Source organism: Cheilinus undulatus, linkage group 6 (genome assembly GCF_018320785.1).
Source record: "Cheilinus undulatus linkage group 6, ASM1832078v1, whole genome shotgun sequence".
NCBI lineage: Eukaryota > Metazoa > Chordata > Actinopteri > Labriformes > Labridae > Cheilinus > Cheilinus undulatus.
Genome location: NC_054870.1, coordinates 43,514,536 through 43,535,903, shown reverse-complemented (window position 1 = coordinate 43,535,903; position 21,368 = coordinate 43,514,536). Strand labels below are relative to the sequence as shown.

At 37.9% G+C, this 21,368-nt stretch overlaps 1 protein-coding gene across 7 annotated transcripts in view; it reads right to left on the bottom strand.

The window, feature by feature from the left end:
* Positions 1–21,368, bottom strand: part of pde10a (phosphodiesterase 10A) — a 148,595-nt gene that overhangs the window by 65,864 nt on the left and 61,363 nt on the right. For all 7 annotated transcript variants that reach the window (XR_005992019.1, XM_041789576.1, XM_041789578.1 and 4 more), the window contains one exon: positions 3,149–3,280. Coding sequence is in view for 6 of the 7 variants with exons in the window: in XM_041789576.1 (XP_041645510.1) it covers positions 3,149–3,280 (132 nt within the window). In the remaining variant the exon portion in view is untranslated. The remainder of the gene's footprint in view (positions 1–3,148; positions 3,281–21,368) is intronic.

The following is a 21,368-nucleotide window of genomic DNA, read 5'->3' as shown; positions in this document are numbered from 1 at the left end:
TTTCCAAATCAAAATGAGAATGACATAAAAATGATCACTCCTTTCAACACAACAATTTGTATTGAGTTTGCAAAATGAATCAAAACAAACAAAATTAGATATTTTTTCAGAATTGTTCAGACTTGGTTTAGTTTCTCAAACACATGTGAGAGAAAACTTTGGCGTTTTGGAAATGTTACAACAAAAGAAGTAATAAAAAAAATTGTCATCAGTATTGTTATTCATCCCAACCTTTTATTTATTTTTAGTGCATCTCTCTACTATTATAGGGATGGATGGTATTGGATTTTTGCAGATATCCATTATGCCAGTATGCTGATATTTTAAATGCACTTTAGCTGATACTGATACAAACACACCTTTTTTGAATAATTTTGAAAAGTACATAAGCTGAGGAACTTAAAAAATAATCACACATATCAAATAACAGTTGTATTATTGGGGAAAAAAATCATAAATAGATTATTTTTCCAAATTTTTCAGCCCTATTATTAAGAATAAAGTTAAGATAATTTCTCTTCACTGTTTAACACCTAAAAAATAATTTAAATCTTTTTAAACTCGCACTGCTGTGAACCACAACCATTGGAGCATGTTTAACTGTTTAGAGTTCTTTGATGGAGAGGTTTAATTTGACATTTTTGCCCGCCATCATTAACACAAGTTCTGTCATCACTTTTAAAGCATCTTCACACACAGGCAGTGGTGCTGCTGCCGGAAACAGACACACACTCTTAAGACATTTGTTAAATGTGGGCTCGCTATCAAAGTTACTATAGTTTGTGACATTTCATTAGCTTTTATTTCTGTAATTTTTACAAGTCAATTGCAATTTAGTTTGAATTAGTTTTTACTGCTGATGTGTTAGTTCAGTTTTTTTTTTTTTTTTTTTTGCAAAAATACTTCATTTTAGTTTTGTTTTAATTTGTTTAAGTGTTAGTTTTAGGTCTTTTTTTAGGATATATGTCAGGGCTGAGTGAATATCATAATTTTCAAAAACATATATGAACAGACAATTCTTCAGTTATGTTTTATTTCTTTATAGATTATGTTTGAATACTCTAGACATAAAACTACCACTGAGTGAAGTCTTAACCGATCAAATCAGGAAATTTTACACTCCCTAGATTTGCATGTTGTTGCCAGTCAAGTGGGTGTGTCAAGGACTAAAACTTAGTATGGTTTGTCTCTTTTTATTTTAATGTAGTTATTTTTGTAAGCGCACTATACAGTTTTGGTTCGTTTTTGTTTTTTGGTAAAGCTTCATTTTTAATTTAGTTTCAGTTAACTAAAATTATTTTTGAATTTTAGTTTTAGTTATTTAGTTAGTTTTGGGGAATTATGATAACCTTGCTCGCTTGCCTGCTAGTCATTTCAGATAATTAATTTGGAATTTCTTATTCTCTGATTACACCTGTTTTAATTGACTTTAATGTTCCATTTCTGTTCTATTTATATTATGTCTTTTTTGTTAATACACTTTATATCTTTAGAATATGTTTGATATATTTGTTATATTCTTTATTGTTATCACGCATTTTTCCTTCATTTGCTATCATGATATCATTGTAAATGAAGGCTCGCCCTCAATGATTTTCAAGTGTAAATAAAGATTACAATAATATATGTAGTACTTTATTTTTGTCTTTGTTTTGGAAAGGACAGTTGAAAAGAGATGAGAAATACTGGATAAGAGAGGGGGCTAAAGAGCACTATAGACGTGTGCTAAAGAGTGCAGAGACCTGAAATCAATCCTGTGATCAGTGCCTCAAAGACTACAAGCTGTCTCTGGGTGCCTGCACTACCAACTGGGCTAAACTGGCCCCCATAGCACCTTTTCTAATGATGGTAATCAAAGGACAACTATGGCCTTTTAAAATACCCAGAGATACGGTATCTCCACCTTATTATCAGTGACCTCTCTCTCTTTTTTGGTTCGAATATATCGAAGGACGATACGTTTTTGTACCTTGTACTAATCAGCAAAGGAGATATTGGAGATTTCATCATTTTTGAAACATGTGGTATATAAGAGTAGAAAATTAGAAATATTGGGTTATTAGAATAACAATTTATGACAGCCTCATCATTGAGAAATGCTGCCAATATTTTGGAACAATTCAGACAGTTTGCATGAGGTTGTCTGCAACATTTTATCATCAAAAATGATAAGATTGGGTTTTCTTGACTTCTATTTTGTTTGCCATGGTCTGAAACAGTTAAAAACACTGTTAGAATTTTTACTAAAATCATGTCAAAATGTATAATCCTGGTACTGGGACAAACATTTGTTGTTTCTTTACAGAAACATAGTAGTAATTATGGACTGTTTTTTGCTATTTGGCGAAAAAATGCTGTGATGTGTTTTTTAGTTCATATTTCCCAGCCCTAGTCTGCAGAACTCATGTTGAAAGCAGCTCCAAAATATGACAAAACCATCCTCCGCCAGGCCCCCCCCCCCTTCACTTCAACACACCCACACCCTGAGCCAGCACAACCCCCTCCCCATCACCGCCACCACCACCATCCCTGCCCCTCCCCTGGGCCCCCCTTCAGCCGGCTGCATGTCTCTGGAGGTCGCCTCTGACGTCAGCAGCTCGACTGGGCCGAGTGCCAGCTCTGTGGGCCCTTGATGGATGCGGTTGGTCTGAGAAACAGTCCACTGTGTGTGGAGCGCACGGCACAGACTCAACCCAGCCCGCTCAAACACATCTAATGACCCGTAAACACTCAACAGGCCCGCTCCCTCTCCCTCTCTCCTGTCTATCACACACACTGACGATTAAAGGAGACACATGTGAAGATGAGTGATTTGTTCTGCAAATGCCCAGGATAATAAAAACAACCAGCAGCCTGCCTCAGCTCTGCTTATTCCCCGTTCTTTAAGAGGAAAGGTTTCACTCTTAAGTGCAATAAAAGCAACAGTTGACGTGGCTGCAGAGCTCTAGTGCGGCCTGAATTTGTGGTTCGGAATCTTTATGGGATTATGTGAGCTAAAAAGAACAAACATTCAACCAAAGCAAAATATCACAGAAATTACAACCCTGCGTCAACATACTAAAATCCGCTGATCCAATCATTATGCCACAGTGATCCAAAGAGCTGCAGCTTTGTGTTTCCATCACTGTGTGTGTGGGAGTGGGTATACCTGCAGGCCTGCTGCTGGTCTTCCTCTTCAGCCATCTGTCCAATGTCTCTGCACTCACGCTCTCCAACACAAAGTCGTCCAGCATCTGGGGGTGCAGCGAGAGGTAGGCCTTCACTTTCTCATCTGTCAAACCTAAAGGAGCAGAACACACAACATGACTTATAGTCCACACGCTGCTCAGCTTCAATCGGGACTAAGTACAGTAGAAACATTCAAAAGAAATTAACAGGCAGTGCAAGTGCTCAAATTTTACAAGCTGTGCTCGTCTAATTTCTAGTAAAGAAATCTCACAATTCATATCAGCCACTTCCACTTAACAAATTATGATATAGGTTTTTTTTTTAAGATATTGATTGATTGAAAGAGTGACATTCTCTAGAGGACCAAGTATAATGCATGAGAAAAATTCTGTCATTTTTGAAATTTCATGAAAAATTCCACACATAGACTATTTGACTTCTGCCTTGCAGAAGATTTCATTGACTTCTTTCAGGGTTTTAAATGGATTAGCAACATCATATCATTTTGACCTTACATAAACTTGACTTGACTGCCCCAAAGCAGCTCACCAGTGTTAATATGGACAAGCAGCTACACGAACTGTTAGCTCTGGTCATGTATTGTTATCACTATCATTTACCACAGTAGGCAAAGATACAGTCTAACAATGAGGCTTACCTGGCTGCTTCTTTAAAGCTGGAGATGTTGGATTGTGACGTTTTTAGGTTAATTCTGCTTTCTCAGCACTGAGTTTTCTCAATGCATCATCATTAGAAGAAATTAATAATGCTTTGTGCAACTGGCTACCATAGGGTTTGACTGACAGCGTTCACACCCGAACAAATGAACACTGAACGCACCAGAATTTTCTTCTCTACCTCAATATTCTTTTTTCTACATCTTATCACGTACATGATATATGGGTCAACCACCTAGATAAACACTATTTGGACAAAAGTGTTTGGCCAAACCTGTTAACTACTGAATCCAGGCATGTTGCCACAAGTGAATAAAATCAAGCACCTAGCCATGCAGTCTCCATTTGCAAACATTTGTGATAAAATGGGTCATTCTGAAGAGCTCAGTTAGTTCAAGTGTGGTACTGTGGTGGTTGCCACCTTTGCAATAAGACAGAGAAATTTCATCCCTGCTGGATATTCCACAGTCAACTGTATATGATATTAGAAGAAAGAGGAAGTGGTTAGGAACAAGAGCAACTCAGCCACCAAGCAGAAGACAACGAAAAATCACAGAGTGGGGTCAACAACTGTTAAGGCACATGGTGTATAAAAGTCACCAACATTCTGCTGTTTCCATAGAGTTCTGAACTTCCACTGGCATTAATGTAAGCACAAAAACTTCACAGAATGAGTTTCCATGGCTGAACATCTGCATGCAAGCCTCACTTCACCAAGTCCAATGCCAAGCATTGGATGGAGAGGTTTACAGCACACCGACACAGGACTGTGGAGCAGTGCAAATGTGGTCTGTGGAGTGATGAATTGTGTTTCTCTGTTTGGCAGATGGTGGAGCTTGGGTGTGGTGGATCCAAGGAGAACATTACCTGCCTGACTGCACTGTGCCTACTGTGAAGTTTGGTGGAGGAGAGATAATGGTATGTGGCTGTTTTTCCAGGGTTTTGGCTTGACCCCTTATCTCCAGTGAAGGCCAATCTTAATGCTTCAGCAAACCAGCACATTTCGGAAAATGCAATGCTTCAGACTCTGTGGAAACAGTTTGAGGAAGGCCTTTTTCTGGTCCAACATGACTGTGCCCTAGTGCACAAAGCAGGGACAATAAAGATGTGGTTTGATGAATTAAGTGTGGAAGAACTTGACTGGCCTGCACAGAGGCCTGACCTCTACCCCTGCTTGTCCGACATCAGTGCCTGACCTCATAAATGCTCTACAGAGTGAATTGGCAAAAACTCCCACAGAAACACAAAATGTCGTAGAGTGCATCAACGCTATATGAAAGTGCATGTATTTGAAGACAATGTCATTGCAGTCCCTGCTGGTGAAATAGACAGGCAGTCGAATACTTTTCTCTATATAATGTATTTACAGTCACCACTCTGTATTTGCCAACCATCTTTTCTTTCTTTTCTATAGTACCATCGATGAACAAGAGAATAGTGTCCACTACTACATTGCTCCAGTAAATGCACCGTTTGAGAAGAAAAGGCTCACGCTCAATATAAAACTTCTTTCTCTGAAGTTACTATTACTTTTAATAATACAAGCAATGTGGGCATTACTTTTTATGTTGTCTTAGGGCTGACGAACGGTGACTTTTTTTTTTTTGAACTTTCTTTTTATTTAACCTTTATATAAATATACAACATTCAGTAGATGCTTTCAATCATACACTTGTTAGTCCTTTGCATGACATTACTCTTTGTTTTAGTTTTTTACATAAGTCCCATCCTATAATTCTTAAACTAGTCCCGATTAGAGGCCACTCCAAATACCTCTATACCTATTACACAGACATAGACCCAAACTTAATTACATCTACTGTATCCAGATATATAGCTGTGAGTACTTATACAAACCCAAGTCTACACAGTTATTACCAAAACAGTAACTTTCCAAAGATGGGTACAGATATCTTTACACATTCCCACACATACTGAATAGAAATGATTGTATTGAACTGAACAAGCGTATTTAAATGAAATACAGATAAACTAACAATGAAAAATCAATTAAAGAAATAAAAGTAGAGGTGACTAGAGTCCAGGCATTGCATGAATAACCAGAGACCATTTTTCAAAAAAATCTATCTGATTTCAATTGTAGCCTTGCTGTGATTTTTTCCATAATCAGAACGTTCCTTAGTCTTTCTCTCCATGCTGTTATGCTAGGAGGTTGTGGTTTCAGCCAGGATGCTGTTATTGTTTTCTTTGCAATTAGAAGCAAAATTCTCAACAAGTAAATCAGATGGAGTCTTCTGGGGCTACACCCAGTATGAAAAGTGAAGGATCCATTGTAAAAGTAATGCCCTGAATCTGTCTGATTTCGTTTTGAATGTTTTTCCAAAAGCCTATGATTCTGGGACAGTCCCAGAATATGTGTGTAAAACTCCCGACCTGTCCACAACCTCTCCAGCACAGCTCAGATGTATTACTGTATCTTGAAGTAATGAATGGAGTGTTAAAATAACGCATGTTTACTTTCCTGTTAAATCCCCTCCACACTGGACTATTTGTTAGTTTATGTCCCTCCTTAAAGAGTCCTCCCACTTTTCATCCATTATGATAATGTTTGCCCCAATTCCCATTTCTCTTTGACCCTCAAGTTGTCCTCCGATTCATTTGTAGTGCTTTATAAATCTTTGAACTAACACCTTTTTTTGCCTGTTTCTGTAAATGCCATAAACACTTCTTTAGATGGTGTTTTACAGATGTTACCCTGTTCTTCATGTTTCTGAAGATAACTTCTTAGTTGTAAATATTTGTAAAAATCTTGTGTTGGTAGATTTAATTCCCTTCTGAGCTGTTCAAATGACTTCATGGTTTGTCCTGTGAATACCTGAGCGATGTATTGGTGACAAATTTTAATTAAGATTAATCTCAGAATTTCTGTAGCTAATCGTAATTAATCTCACCTTTTTGTCTCACCTTTTTGTCTCATGTAGAAGTTCTGCAATATAACTCTTAAAACTGTTTTATTTATTTCTTTAAATGTATTCAGTACTGCCTTAAACTAAGGGTAACAGATTTCCTGTTTGGATACAGACCTTTTATCTTTTTTTCTTTAAAGAAAATGAGGAATTTCAGGTAGATTCAAGATTATAAGACATTAACAAACCACAGAAAAATAACTCATTGACATAACAGAACAATAGAAAGGTAAATGTCTGATAACAGAAGATGTAGATGACTAAACTGTTCACTGAGCTGTCTGTGAGGATTTTAGGGTGAAATGAGGCATCTTTTCTGCATATTCCATCTCAGAAGATAAATCTCAGCTTCAGTGTCACACTGGATTGAAACATAGAAAAAGTGGAGGTCTTTCAATTAGTGAGATGCTCATTAATCACACAGAGAGACATAATTTCACTTTTTCCCCCTTGAAATCAAAGGAAACATGTTTGCTTTTCTAAAACGAAAGCTGAGTTTTTGTCTATTCTTGATAAAACCATGTCACTATAGTTTTAAAGAGGTTTTTCCTCAATCATCAGTACATTTATAAAAATGCACTATTTGTATTATTATACTATTAACAGATCATTTCTAACTCAGGTGGAAAAGACGTCATGACGATGCCATTTACAGTCCTGTTTAAGATGTATGTTGTTCCTGACAGTCATCTAAACAAATGCACAGATTACAGACAGCCGGAGGTCATGTGTTTCTCTTTACTGTGAGCTGAGATCGACGGTGGCAGCAGCAGCATGCCGGCTCCAGCTCCAGCTCTCAGATAGCCGTACTAGCTCACTCATGTTTACTGTAAAGCTGTGTCTCCAGGGATTGGAGCCCCCAACAGAGGCAGCAGGATAAAGGAGGACTCGATTGTGCTTAATAGGCAATTAGGTTCTTGAGAGCTCACTAAGTGCTGCTGTTTACTGTCTTTGTTGTCAGGGAAAGAAGCCATTTACCAGACCATCGTTGAGGGAAAGTTGTTTTTAATACAGCCGCTGGCGTCTGAGAGGCCGTCACGATGTACTAGGAAACCATCCTGTTTAGGTCACGCACAAACCGAGTGTGTGTCTGAAACACGGGCTGTCTAAAATCAGCCGGGAGACATCATCTAATCAGGAGACGAAGCAGCCATGAAATGCAACCAAATGTGATAATTCCTAGAGAAGGGAAACAAAGCCAACAGCTCTGCAGGATCAGTGTGTTATGGTATAGTTCACACTCACTGAATCAGTCATCAGATAACACAGATGAGCAGGTCCATGAATTCAACAGATCCCATCACTTCTGTGAGGCTCTCTCACGAAATGTCTGCTTATCAGGAGCATCTGTGTAGACTCCCTTTGAGCATGAATCACAGGAGGACATGCAGCTGGAAGGCATGTGTTCAGCCGTCATACACAAACACAGACACAGCATGAAAATATCACTAAGTAGACCGTCTCTCTGAGATCCTGGATGATACCAGGGCGGTGAACGGCTGCAGAACTTTGGACAGCAGAGCTGACATAAAAGTCTTCTATTAGCCATAAATTTTTAGTAGCATTGATAGATTTTCAAATGAGATAAAAGGTGAGAGAAAATCATTTTTACCAATAACTGTCATATCCATGCTGATACAGAAAAAAGTGTCAGCCTTAATGCTCAGCAAAAGATTGTTTAGAACCACTGGCTATAGTTTGCCTATTGACCATGAGATATTTTATTTGAAATATTCAGATTAAATGGGAGTGCATAATTTGATTTAATTTAGTATTTTTATATAAACTGTAAAAATCAAATGATACTGATACCTGTTTGATATCACAACAACGAAGTCCTAGACCCCAAATATTATTTTATATTACCAGAAATTGCAGTCACACCTCTGAACCCTTTCTAAATTGCACAAATATGTTAGCAATAATTTGAAAAGTGGTTTTACATGGGGGTCAGGACCTCCTGGGGGATTACAATGAAAATATATCAATAATTAATGCTGAAATTAAAGGAATTTTTAAATTACTAAAAATGTAAATCTGCTCATGACTATTCTTGAATTTGCACGGTTCCATTCAACTAAGCTTCAGGACCTTTAGAGTACAGCAGGGGTCCCGGGACTCTGGCTCTCTTATTTTGGGCTGAAAAGTTTGAGAACCTTTGCTTTAGACAGTGCCCTCTCACTTGGCTGAAAATATGACTGAAGATAATTAAATATCATTACTTTTGATGCCTCAGATCATTAAAACAATGCATCATTTCGAAAGTCTGCTGTCTTGAATTTTTAAAAAAAGTCCAATATGACTTCTATTTCTACGAAAGAGGTTTGATTTTTACTGACTTAATATATTATATAAGTTTGTATTTCTTTAAGTCTTTACAGATAAAATATGAAAAAATATGAAAAAATATATATCATAAGTGTTGGCTGCAACAAGTTTGGAGAAATAAACATATCAGATATTGGAAAAAAATCCAATATTGTGTCCCTAAAATTTAAATATTTTAATGTGAGGTTTTTCTAGTATTGCTCAGCCCTGATCTTTTTTTAATTGAATAACAAAAACAAAAACAGTCAAATAAGTGAGACCCAAATTGACCAAATGCCATGTGCCAGTGTTGGAAATTTTGCTGAATATATTACATACAATTATCAATTAAATAAAACATGAAAAAAATTTCCCATTTAGACCAAAACAAAAAGACCAAAAGAGATGATCTTTTAGTCAGTCAGCACAGCACAGTCAGTGGTTCTTATTGTAAACAACCTTTTAACCAAGCATTAGGCCTGACATAAACTTGGTAAATGGACTTAAGCTTGTATAAGGCTTTTTATTTATTTATTTGATTAGAAAAGTGCACATAAATCGACATATCTGCTGTACACGTCAATGTAAATATGCCAGGATTAACCTCAAAGCAGGTAATTACAAAAAAAGGCATCAAACAGGTTTTAAATTCAGGATAACTCACAGCACAGTTCACAAGACAGTACACAGAAAAACCTACAGTTTAACAAACAGGATGGACATATATACAGTACATACACAAAAATATATGATACCTTTTCTAGTCATTGGACTAGTCAAAGCACTTTAGCACCACATGTCACACCTATCCTTTCACTCTACATTCATACACCGATGGCAGAGGACGGAGAGCTGGCCATCAGTATTAGCGAGGGGTGTGTCAAGATTAAAACATCACAAAATTTCTTGTTGAGGTGAAAAGTGTCTCATGAGATCAATACTGCACAAATGAGGTGCAGCTAACCTTGCAAAGCAGATGGATTTGTCCGTTTCTGTGTTTCTCACTGGCAAATTCATCTTGCAATGCTCCCATCTGAACCATTCGGGCCCGGTTAGAAAATGACAGGACCAATCAGCATCGAGGGGCAGTACTTTTGGGCACAGCAGAGTCATGATGTAACCAAGCAGCAACAAGAGGCCGGTGCAATTACGGTGGAAGACATTAGCGTGGATGCTCCTAAAGCACCAGTTTAATCAGAACTTGACGACATTTCTTCGTTAAAAGAACAAAGAACAGCATTGAGCTGTTTTCTTTTCAAAAAAAAAACGACAAAAATCATGTACTGACATGTCTACAGTCACTGTGGTTCGTAGTATGCAGTTCTGTAAGCAGTTTACTCCTCAGTAGCCGCTACGTCACGTGTTTTGTTGCTCTGATTGGCCAATAAAGACGTGACAGACTCAACGTTCATCCAATCCCCCTCCAAGTTTTTTTCCAAATCCTCTGCCCTTTCCCAAACGCTGACTGTGAGAGGGTTACTAACTATGCCAGAAAACTATGATAAAATGGAAATTATAAAGATCTCAAAGATGCTCCTTACACTTTAAAATTGTGCCAGCCAGTGAAGAAACGGAACTGATCCGTGACCCGTTCAGGTCACCACTCCCCACCCCTGCTCTGCTCCCCTGCGTGTGCTACTTCGGGCTGCACGTGATCCACAAATGCTCTAGATCGCATTGTTTGCTCCAAAACCACAGTTTCGGCCTGTGATAATAACCAGTAACAACAGGTGAGGGAAAAATTGATACAGCAGAGTACACGGATATTTTGCTTGGCGATATTGTATCGATTCACCTCCACCAAGTATCAGTTTTTTCAAAGTAATTACTATTATGAACTGAATTCTGTGATAGTGGAAAAATAAAATCAATTGCTCTTTTAACTTGGCAACACCCAGAAACAGCAACAGCTGCTGAGAGCAAGGCTAATGCTAAATCAGCTAAACAGCTGAAAAAAGGTGTAGATATCAATCATCACAATATAGGGTATCACAATACTCAATGTATTGAGTAATGTTTAAAATCACTATCGTGACCTTAGTATCGTGATAATATTGTATGGTGGGGCCACTAGTGATTCCCATGCCTACTAGAAATGAGCCCTGTTTGTTGTCTGACAGCAGGCATAGCAGACACACACACACTCACTCACTAACACACATATTAACACACAGACTAATTCGTGTGTCGTGTCCAAATCCGGCAAAGCCCATGAAAAAATAAAGACAGCAAAACTTTTAAATTTTTGTTAATTACAGTGAACTCGTTATTGACAGAAAAAAGCTCTCAGTGTTTCAAATATGGATGTCCATAAAGAGGATGAAGAAACGTTAAATTTTACTGATGCAGCTTTATTTATATCAGTCTGTGCATAGAGTGTAAGTTAAAGATGGGGCTCTCTATTAAAGTGCATGGAGTTTTGATGTAAAGAGCTGTTAAAATGCTCAGTTTGAGTCAGAGCTAGACAAGAAAGGCTGCATGCAATCACTGATATTCAGCACAAGATGATAAGCTTAAACTTTTCTGAGCAGACCTGCATTGCTTTGCATTTGTGACTTTCAGTTTAAATAAAAGACAAATTTTCCTCTCATGGTGCAAAATGTCATTTCATGAACAAACTGTCTCGTCACACCTACTCCAATTCAAATGCATCAATTCACATTTGCAGGCCACTCACGAAGCAGTGTGTGAGAAAATGGGGGTTAAGTGTCCGGCTCAAAGACTCATCGACAGGTGACTGCAGGCAGGACCGCCCACAGAACTGACTGGGCCCCTGAAAAAACAGACAACTGGCCCTCCCCAGTTTGATTTACTGATGATTTCAGTGTATATGTGCTAGTTCAATGATGATAGCTCTCCTGGCTAACAGTTATTAGCCATTAGTCATATATTAATTTGTGCCACTTTTGAAATTCTTTTAACCACTTTTTTCAGCTTATTTTTTGCCATTTTTCTACACCTTCTTACACATTTTCTGCCAATTTTTAACCCCTTTTCATTACTTTTCCCCAGCCATTTGTTGCCACTTTAAACATATTTTTGCCTGCCTTAACCTAATTTAGCCACTTTCTACACATTTTGTTTACCACTTTTCACCATTTTTTTTGCCAATTTAAATCTATTTTTGACTCTTTTGACCAATTTGTGCCCCTTTAATCTTATTTCATCACCTTTCTCTGCCCACTTTTAAGCCATTTTGACATTTTTCAACCTTTTCCACCACCTTTTCTGCCCTTTTTTAAAACCACTGTTAATGTGTTTATTGTCACTGTGCTTTCTGTTACCTTTATCAGATTTTTTTTGCCACCATTAACCCCTTTTCACCACATTTTTTTCCATTTTTTGCAATACAATCCACATCTCCATCTTTGTTACACCCATTTTTGCTATTTGTAACCCCTTTTCACCACTTTTTCTGGCTAATTTTTTTCCGTTAATCAATCTTTGCCACTTTAATTATTTTGCCAATTTAAATCTATTTCTGACTCTTTTGACCATTTTAGCCATTTTGCCTCTGTTTACCCATTTATTGTTATTATTCTTTTACTTCTGTTGGACAAATTTTGACACTATTAACCCTTTTCACCACCATTTATGCCATTTTTGCAAAACTTTATCCACATTTCACTCATTGTTACACTCATTTTTGCCACTTGTAACACCTTTTCACCACTTTTTCTGCCTGTTTTACAATTTTTTTAAACAATTTTTGTGACTTTCTGCCTATCTTTTGCTCCTGTTAATCAATTTCTAACACTTCTAACCCATTTTTATTCTGTTAGTAGAAAAAGGGTTAAGATTTTGAAGAAGGCTATAGACTGCAGCATAAATAATTAAATAATCTGTTGCTTTGATAAGATAAAAGGTTATTAAACAACTGATTGTGACCTCCATGGGCCCCCCATTTGGCTGGGTCCCAGGAAGCACTCCCTTTTATTCCCGCCTATAGAGCGTCCTCGACTGCAGGAGCCGGGGACTGAACCCCAAGCCTTCAGACTGTGGAACAAATGACTATCTACTGAGCCGCAGTTGCCCTGACATCTAGTTTTTGTCTTATTTAACATGAACATAAACTACATTGATATAAACAGTATTGTCTTCCCTTATATCTTATTCAAAAATATATCTATATATCTTAAAAACAGATAAATTTCCCAGCTCTACTCACTGGTAGAATAAACTAACATAACATGCTAGTTGCACTAAATGTTCTCCAACCTCTCTCAGCTACTGTGAGTGAATAACTTTAAAATTAAAATTTAATAATCACGTCTCCGTCTTTGTTTGGACTTCCTTCAAACTAATCCCTGCTGACGTCACTGGAGCAAAGCCCTGGACTGAAAAAGACAAACTCTAGCCAAACACAGTCTCGTTTATATAATAATATAATTACGCAGAAATTCTGGAGTAAAAACTGAGAAAGCATCTCAGCACTTTCTATTAAGCTGCAGGTATTTGTTGCATGTCCATAAAAAGATTTTAAATCTTGTATTCGAGGTAAAATGTAATGTAACAGCATTCTCCTGTCTCTGATAAACAGCCTGATGCCATCTAAGAGTTTTTGTCAGTTACCAAAGAATCATTTGGTCTCCACTTCTATTGGATCATCTGCTCTGTGTGTGTGGCTCGAGCAGGCTTGTGGTTTCAGGCAAATAAGGCAAACAGAGGTGGGGGTAAGTTTGAGACGAGGAGGGGGGCCGGAGGACGCTGCGGTCTGATGCTGTCCAGACACGAGACACAGATCTTCAGGAGCGGAACGCCTCACGAGACTCCTGGCCGGCTCTGACGCACATTGAGCACACAGCTTCATAAATCAGAGAAAGTTACGGAGGGGGGTGAAGGGAGCTGCAGGGGACAGAGAGACACACATGGAGGAGTAAAATGGGAGCGCAGCAGAGACCCTTACGTCTCTGTCCTATTTGAAACACAAAGAGGGCACTGTGATTAGTGACACTCACAAAAATGAAAAAACAAGGGGGCTGTATGAATTTATGAATACAGGTTTTGTGTCAACGGGCTCAGAAAATTATTTAGCAATCATATGTGAGTGCACATGAACAAAAATAGTCAAATGTCATCTCCATGGGGCAAAGACAAACTGCAGCGATTAGCTGTGGGCATATCTATATAATAAAGCTGATAACATGGCATTCTGCATACAGCCCTGTGATTATTAAAAGCACACCATGGTAGAAAAATGGGAAATCCCTGCAGCTTTAGCAGCAATGAGAGAGAAAAGCATGACTCCCTGGAACAGACAATGTTTACATTTGACCCCAATACAGCCCTTACATTTCACTTTAGCTGAGAGAAATGTGGAGATACAATTTAGGATATAATTTTTAACAATCACAATATCACCAATTTACACTGCCTTTAAAAGTTTTACCCCCATGGATGTTTTATCCGTTTATTGCATTTAAAAATCAATCAGGGTCTTTGGCTTTGGCTTTTTGGACCAGTAATTTAAGTATATGTGAGGTAAAATAAATGACTGCATAAATATTCACCCCCTTTAAAGCAGTGGTTCTCAGCTGGTGGGTCAGGACCCATAAGTGGGTCGCAGACTAAGTGTCTGAAAAAATGGTGGCAAGTCCTAAAGTTCTTTTGGGACATATATTGATACCTTTTATATTACCCTGTTTTACTGTGAAATAGGGTACATTTAAATGTTTGATCAATATTCCAATTAATTTATCTCTCTTCTTGCAATAAATGGCTTCTTTTCCCATGATAATAAAGTAATTTCAAATGTTTTTTGAAAAATTGGAAAAAATTGACCCATAATGATGGGGAAAGAGCATATAAAATTCATACGTTTTGTCCCGTTTTTTTTTTTTTTTTTAAATCAGGTGTTTATCAGGTGGTCCAATCATGCTCCAAACTGCAACATATCCAATGTACTAAACTTGTGTTGTTGAAAATTTTTCGGGAAACTTGGGTAGTGTTCTGTTGTAAGCCTGACTGGTGGGTCCTGAGGCTGGACCTGTTGAGAACCACTGCTTTAAAGTGACTGACCTAATTCAACAGAGGTCCAGCTGATTGGTGCTAGTGGTCTTACAGTCAGTGAAATTTGGATCACCAGCCTGCAGTGAATGTGTCTCAAGTACAAAGGCATCTGTGTCTGGAAGGTCCAGTCACTGGTTAATCAGTATTCCTGACTACCATTACACCATGAAGACAAAAGAATGCTCCAAGCAACCCAGAGAAAAGATGACTGGAAAGTAGAGATTAGGGGATGGATACAAAATAAATTTCAAGGCTCTGATCATCCCCCTTAGTTCAGTCGAATCCATCATTAAGAAATGGAAGAAATATGGCACATGTGTACCAGTTAATTAAGATCCATAATTAATGCATTACTTTTAACAGTGATTAATTGCATGCGTTATTGTTCTTTTCCACACACTTTGGTTAAGCCATGTCAGCACCTCCTTGCAGCCACAGCGATGTAAAAAAAGTCCAAGTCTTATTCTCTCATTTCACTTTAAAAAACCTCTCAGACAGCTCAGTGGACAAGTCAGAAGTCACCCGCACCTTGTGCTGTCAAACATTTAGCTTTGAAAATTCCCTTACTCCCTTTTCAATCCATAACAAGTTCCTTTTTCTGTTGTCAAGTCCACGCCATACTCTTTAATCTACCTAAAATTCCTTATTTTCATTGAAAATAAAAGCAGGTCTGTATCCAAATAGGAGGTCAATAACCCTTAGTTTAAGAGAAAAAAAAAATCTGTCTTAATGCAAAACAGTGGAATTATAAATTTGACAAAAAACTGTCACATCAAATCCTGATTAACAACAGAAATTCCAAGATTAATAGTGAAGATTGACAGTGAAGTGAAACCAGAATATTACTATTGCATCTGAAAGAACAGCAAGAAAGACAACCAAGAAGGATATTTCACATTTAAATATTAAATGATGTATTTGCTTTTATGACTTGCTCAGAGATTATCAGTAGCATATTGTAACTTCTGAGGACCTAAAATTAAGTATTTCAAGGTTTAGCATCTTTAAAACTTTGCCTTTACTGTATCTTCTATATAAAAAAAACGATATTTGTAGTTAACTCTGTATTGATGTGTTAAATATCCAAACTCCAACCCTATTTCTAATGAAAATGTAAACAAGGCCTCTGACTCTACACACAAAATATAGGCACTACACATATGCAAATACAGATCTGCTCCATGTCTAGTTTGTGACCTCCTCCATAAGACTCATTCACACAGCATCCAGTCTAGGAGAGAACACCCCGATGCAATCATTTATTTATTTACTCATGGATATTTTTAGTCTAACTTATTTTACTGGTCAAATGTGAAACTGCTTTTAAATAGCACGGGTATGCCGTCCACTGCCTGTTTTCTGTCTCTAGCTTTGTGGTGTGTCTTCACTGCTGTTTTTACACAGATGGATAAAGTTCTCTGATTTGTAAATTCCCTGGCAGCAATTGGACAGATTTAATCTATTGATTCATTTAAAAAGAAGAAAACTTTGGTAAATGGAATAAGTCAGAAATGTAAATATCATCAATCTCCATTCAAGCGCCCTGGAAAAAGAAGCCAGAGGAGCGGCTGGTTTGACCCAACAGTCACTTTATTGTAGCGTGATGGTGATTGATAGCATTTTTTTCCTCAACATTCCTGCTACTTTCTGCAAACTTCACAGACCTTCCCTCTGAAATCCATCGAGTCGTGACCGCAGTGACACTCAGAGCTGCGGGACGTACGTCAGTGTCCAGAACCTGTTACTAAGAGGGCTCAGATCTGTCCCACATGCAGCCGTCCACAGTGGTTAACCTCGACGGAGACCACATGCTCAGACAGTTAGGACTGTTGAGGTGGAAGCAACGGTTTGGTCACTATTTAAACCAAAGTTTTTTTACTATATTTTGTCTAACCTCAGTTACTTCCTGTTGAGGCCAAAGTTGCTGAAGATGATGGCGTCATCAAGACGAGGAACAAATGTTTTGGATCTGATTGTAATGAAGACGTCAAACATAAGCAAATCAAGATGTACAAACTACACTATTCCCACTTGTCACACTTTAAACTGTTCAAATCTTTGGCCAGTACTTAACTTTGTGCCAAAATGAATCTATCCTATGAAGTTTATTTGAAATGTTTAGTCTTTTGTTGGTTAAAGAATGGCTGCTGACAGAGACAGTTACCCTTGAGCCTGTGTGATTAGGATTACAGACAGTATTGTTTAGGTATTCAGATCCTGCACACTGATAAAAGACTTCTACTTTTTTTTGGGAGATTTATTTCAGACTTTTAATGCCTTTATTTATAAAGATAGTACAGTGGATAAAGTCAATGGCAGGAATGAGAGAGTGGGGTATGACATGAAGAAAAGGAGCCACAGGCCAGACTTGAGCTCAGTCCACCTGCATTCATGGGGTGAAACCTTACAACTAGGCCAAGTGGGCCAGAAAGTACTACAAACTGACCTTAAAGTTAGTCTAACTGGAAATCCATACTATGCCCAAACACACGTTACCCCAAAAACATCAGTAAAAAGTTCAAATAGTGTTTTTGTATGAGGTCAAACCAGGACAGCAGAAAAAGTAATGGGCATTTTTAAGAATCTCAAGGTTCTAGGGGTCACAGTTTGATATGACTCAAACTGATACTCGGATGACCACTCAACAGTCACAGAGTTATCCTGATGACCTCTCAACAGTCACAGAGTTATCCTGATGACCAATCAACAGTCACAGAGTTACTTTGATGACCTCTCAACAGTTACAGAGTCACTCTGATGACCTCTCAACAGTCACAGAGTTACTTTGATGACCTCTCAACAGTTACAGAGTCACTCTGATGACCTCTCAACAGTCACAGAGTTACTTTGATGACCTCTCAACAGTCACAGAGTCACTCTGATGACCTCTCAACAGTCACAGAGTTACTTTGATGACCTCTCAACAGTCACAGAGTTACTTTGATGACCTCTCAACAGTCACAGTTATCCTGATGACCTCTCAACAGTCACAGTCACTTTGAAGACCACTTAACAGTCACAAAGTTTCTTACCTTAATTGCTTGGTTCGTATCTTTTAATGCCATTACTGTCAATATCTGAGACCTATATTTAAAATCTCTTTATGGTGTTCATTTTGTATATAGACATAAATATATAATGTATATATTGTTTGAAAATGCCTCTTTTATCTTTTTATCATTTGTATTTGTAACTGTGATTTTTTTTTGTTAGACATCTGCTCTTTGCCTTTTGTAATGCTGCTGATTTAATATTGCCAAGCTAGCACTCCTCCATCAACTAAACCAACAAGCTGACAGCACAGAAGGCAGACCTGACAGGCAATAATGTACAGTAAAAGAACCTGTTTGGTCATGATGTCTTGTACCTCATAAAAAGTGGGTCAACAGTGTTAGGGAAACACTGCTCTAAATAAGGCATTTAACGCCCAAAACTACATATCTGAACAAGATAAAACAATAAGAGTAATATAGAATAATTCATTGTCTGTTTGTTTGTTGAGAAATACATGACACAAAGACCTTTAAAAAATAATCGCATATTAAATCACAGTCACAATATTGGGGGGAAAAAACATCGCAATTCAATAATTAACAATTTTTTTAATCATTAAATTAACTGTTTTACTTTCACACAAAGTGGTATTAAAAAGTATTGAAGTATTGACAATTTCATCTACCGTTATGCTTAACATCTACTTTATTCAAATCTATGCATAAAATATTGATTTTCTAGGCTTTGGATGAAGAGTTGTCAAATGACATTTACTTTTGATATTCATTAGAGTAGAAGTAATCCAAAAATACCTCAGAACTACTCTTAACTACAATCCTAAAATTGGTCTGGAGCTCCTCAGACCATCATTTAGGCGGGAAGCAGTTTGTCGTGCAGTGCATTTGCGAGCGGCTGCAGCCCAGTTGGCACAGATTTGGGTGCCTGACTCAGACTTGTGCTTCCTGTGTAAAAACTGAAGCCTGACTTCATGCAGTGAGGTATTGTTGCATAACACTTATCTTGACTACAGCACACCACACCCTGGGAGCGGGGAGGGAAGGCCAAACCAAGTCACAGTCTGTCTGGCTCACATGTCCAAGTTTTAGTAAGAACACACTCCTGTTTGAGGGGGAATATGTTTACAGACGGCATGAGCTGGATAACCTAATCAAGTTAGCAACAGTTGTAGCATCAGGCATCAAAACATGCAGCAAAAACTACAAAATAGCACATTCTTCCAGGTTACGATGTAGTTTTATGAGCATTTTTATAAAGGAAATCAATTAGGCATGGTGTGATTTTATATGGAAAAGTAAATGGCTTGTAGGGATGCTGAAACTTTAAGTAATTCACTCCATCATCTAATAAAATGAGCTTTCAATAAATACTTTTTCATGCTTTGTATTGGTGTAACAACTTTTACGTGCACATACAAGCATCAGCAATGAAAAATGAAACAGAGTCAGTCATTTATGAGTCACAAGTCTTTATAAGATGTTCTGCAGGTCAAAAAAATGATCACTGGCACCCAGGAGGGAAGGCCCTAGAGTATTTCTTAAGTACTGTTTTTTTCTTCAGAGAACAAGGGAAAGAAACCTCTCTGGAGCAAGCCCTCATCTCTTTGTCTCTACAATCTTGTCCTTATCTTACCTTTGTTTAAATTAAATGTGCACAACCTCTCCCTGTCACTGTTTTGATGCAACGTGCCGCTTTGTGTCATCACTTTTTCAGAGCGCTGAGGAACAGAGGCGCTGATTGCACTCGATGTCTTCAACTGCTGATCAGCTTCCTCTTTTATTTCTCAATATAAACCTCGGTGACGCAAGAGAAAATCACAAGGCTCTTCCCCTCAGCGGTCCCACAAGGAGCTCACTGTAAGTTTGGAAAATATGCAGATTTTATCATCAATTTTCCATCGACTTTCTTACTGGAATCACTGAATATTTAAAAAGCAGCCACATTTTGTGGCAGTACACAAGCCAATCATTTCAAACAAACTAATGTCAAGAATATCGCATCACAAAGTAATATGTTAAACTATCACGATTAATTTTTTGGTGTAACTAGTAATATAATGTATTACTTTAGTGATTCAGGTAATCTGTTAGATCACTACTCTTTAATAAAACTTATCTATGACATATGCTGAGTGTCTCTACTCTGCCCTTTGTTAGAGCCTCAACTTCCAGGTGTTGAATTTTCCGGTTAGTAAATATATGGTATTAAGTCCCTTTATCATCAGTTACCATCATCATTAGTGTCTGTTACAGACAGACGGGGAGCAGAAAAGAGAAGATGATGTCTCTTGGTCGTTAAGTCTCAACCAGAAGACATTTTTTCCCTTCATCTCAGTAAATAAATGTGTCATGCTGTCTTATATATGCTCATAAATGAGACAGCATGTGCTGGAACAAGTGATCCTGTTAATAGTTACCATTATAAATTAATATAACCTGAGGATATTCTGTAGGCTATATGATACTAAATAGAAATCGTGCCATAATCGCTGAAATGATATGGTTAAAGGCAGGTACACACTGATTGTCAGCTGTTATTTTAGTTCAACATAAGGATAAAAATAATCAATAATGCTTCAGAAAGCTTGTCACGCTTATTTTTAAGATCATTCAGACTACCAGAAGGGTGCAATGAGGAGCCTGTCACCGACTAAGATGATTTTGAGATTTTTCTTTTTTAACCTGAAAAACCAACAGATTGGACATAGTGTGGGTGTAATTTTGGGGGACCAAGTTGTTCTTTGGTTGACTACAGCCCTACATATTCAACAATGTGCCATTTATTTTAAGAAGGTCTTGGGAGGGGGGTTAGTGTTTCTCAAGCTGTCCACATACTAGATGATTTTCAAATCTTGAACAATTTTAACAACATAGGAGAGCAAAAATATAAGGACAGTTTCAAATCCTTGTCATCTGAGCATTTAGACTACACGATTGGGCCACACAGGGAGACCACACACCTGCCGACCTGTCAACAGCCTCAGAGGATTCCCCACACAGAACAGGAGGACTGTTGAAATCCTCCCCGGCTGCCTTGCAGTGTTAAAGTTGCAAACATCCCAAAACAAGGAAAGAATATGTGTGAAATCCTGGCTGAGATGGAGGTAAACTTGTGCAGAGCCGTGAAAGTACGCAACATCCATTTGGTGACACCACACAGTCTACCTGCTTTCATTGATTGTAGGTATTACTTTGAAGGCAGTCTGGCCTAGAATCGTATATAATGTGTTTGATAATTTCAATTCAAGGTCTGGGATGCTCCATCAACT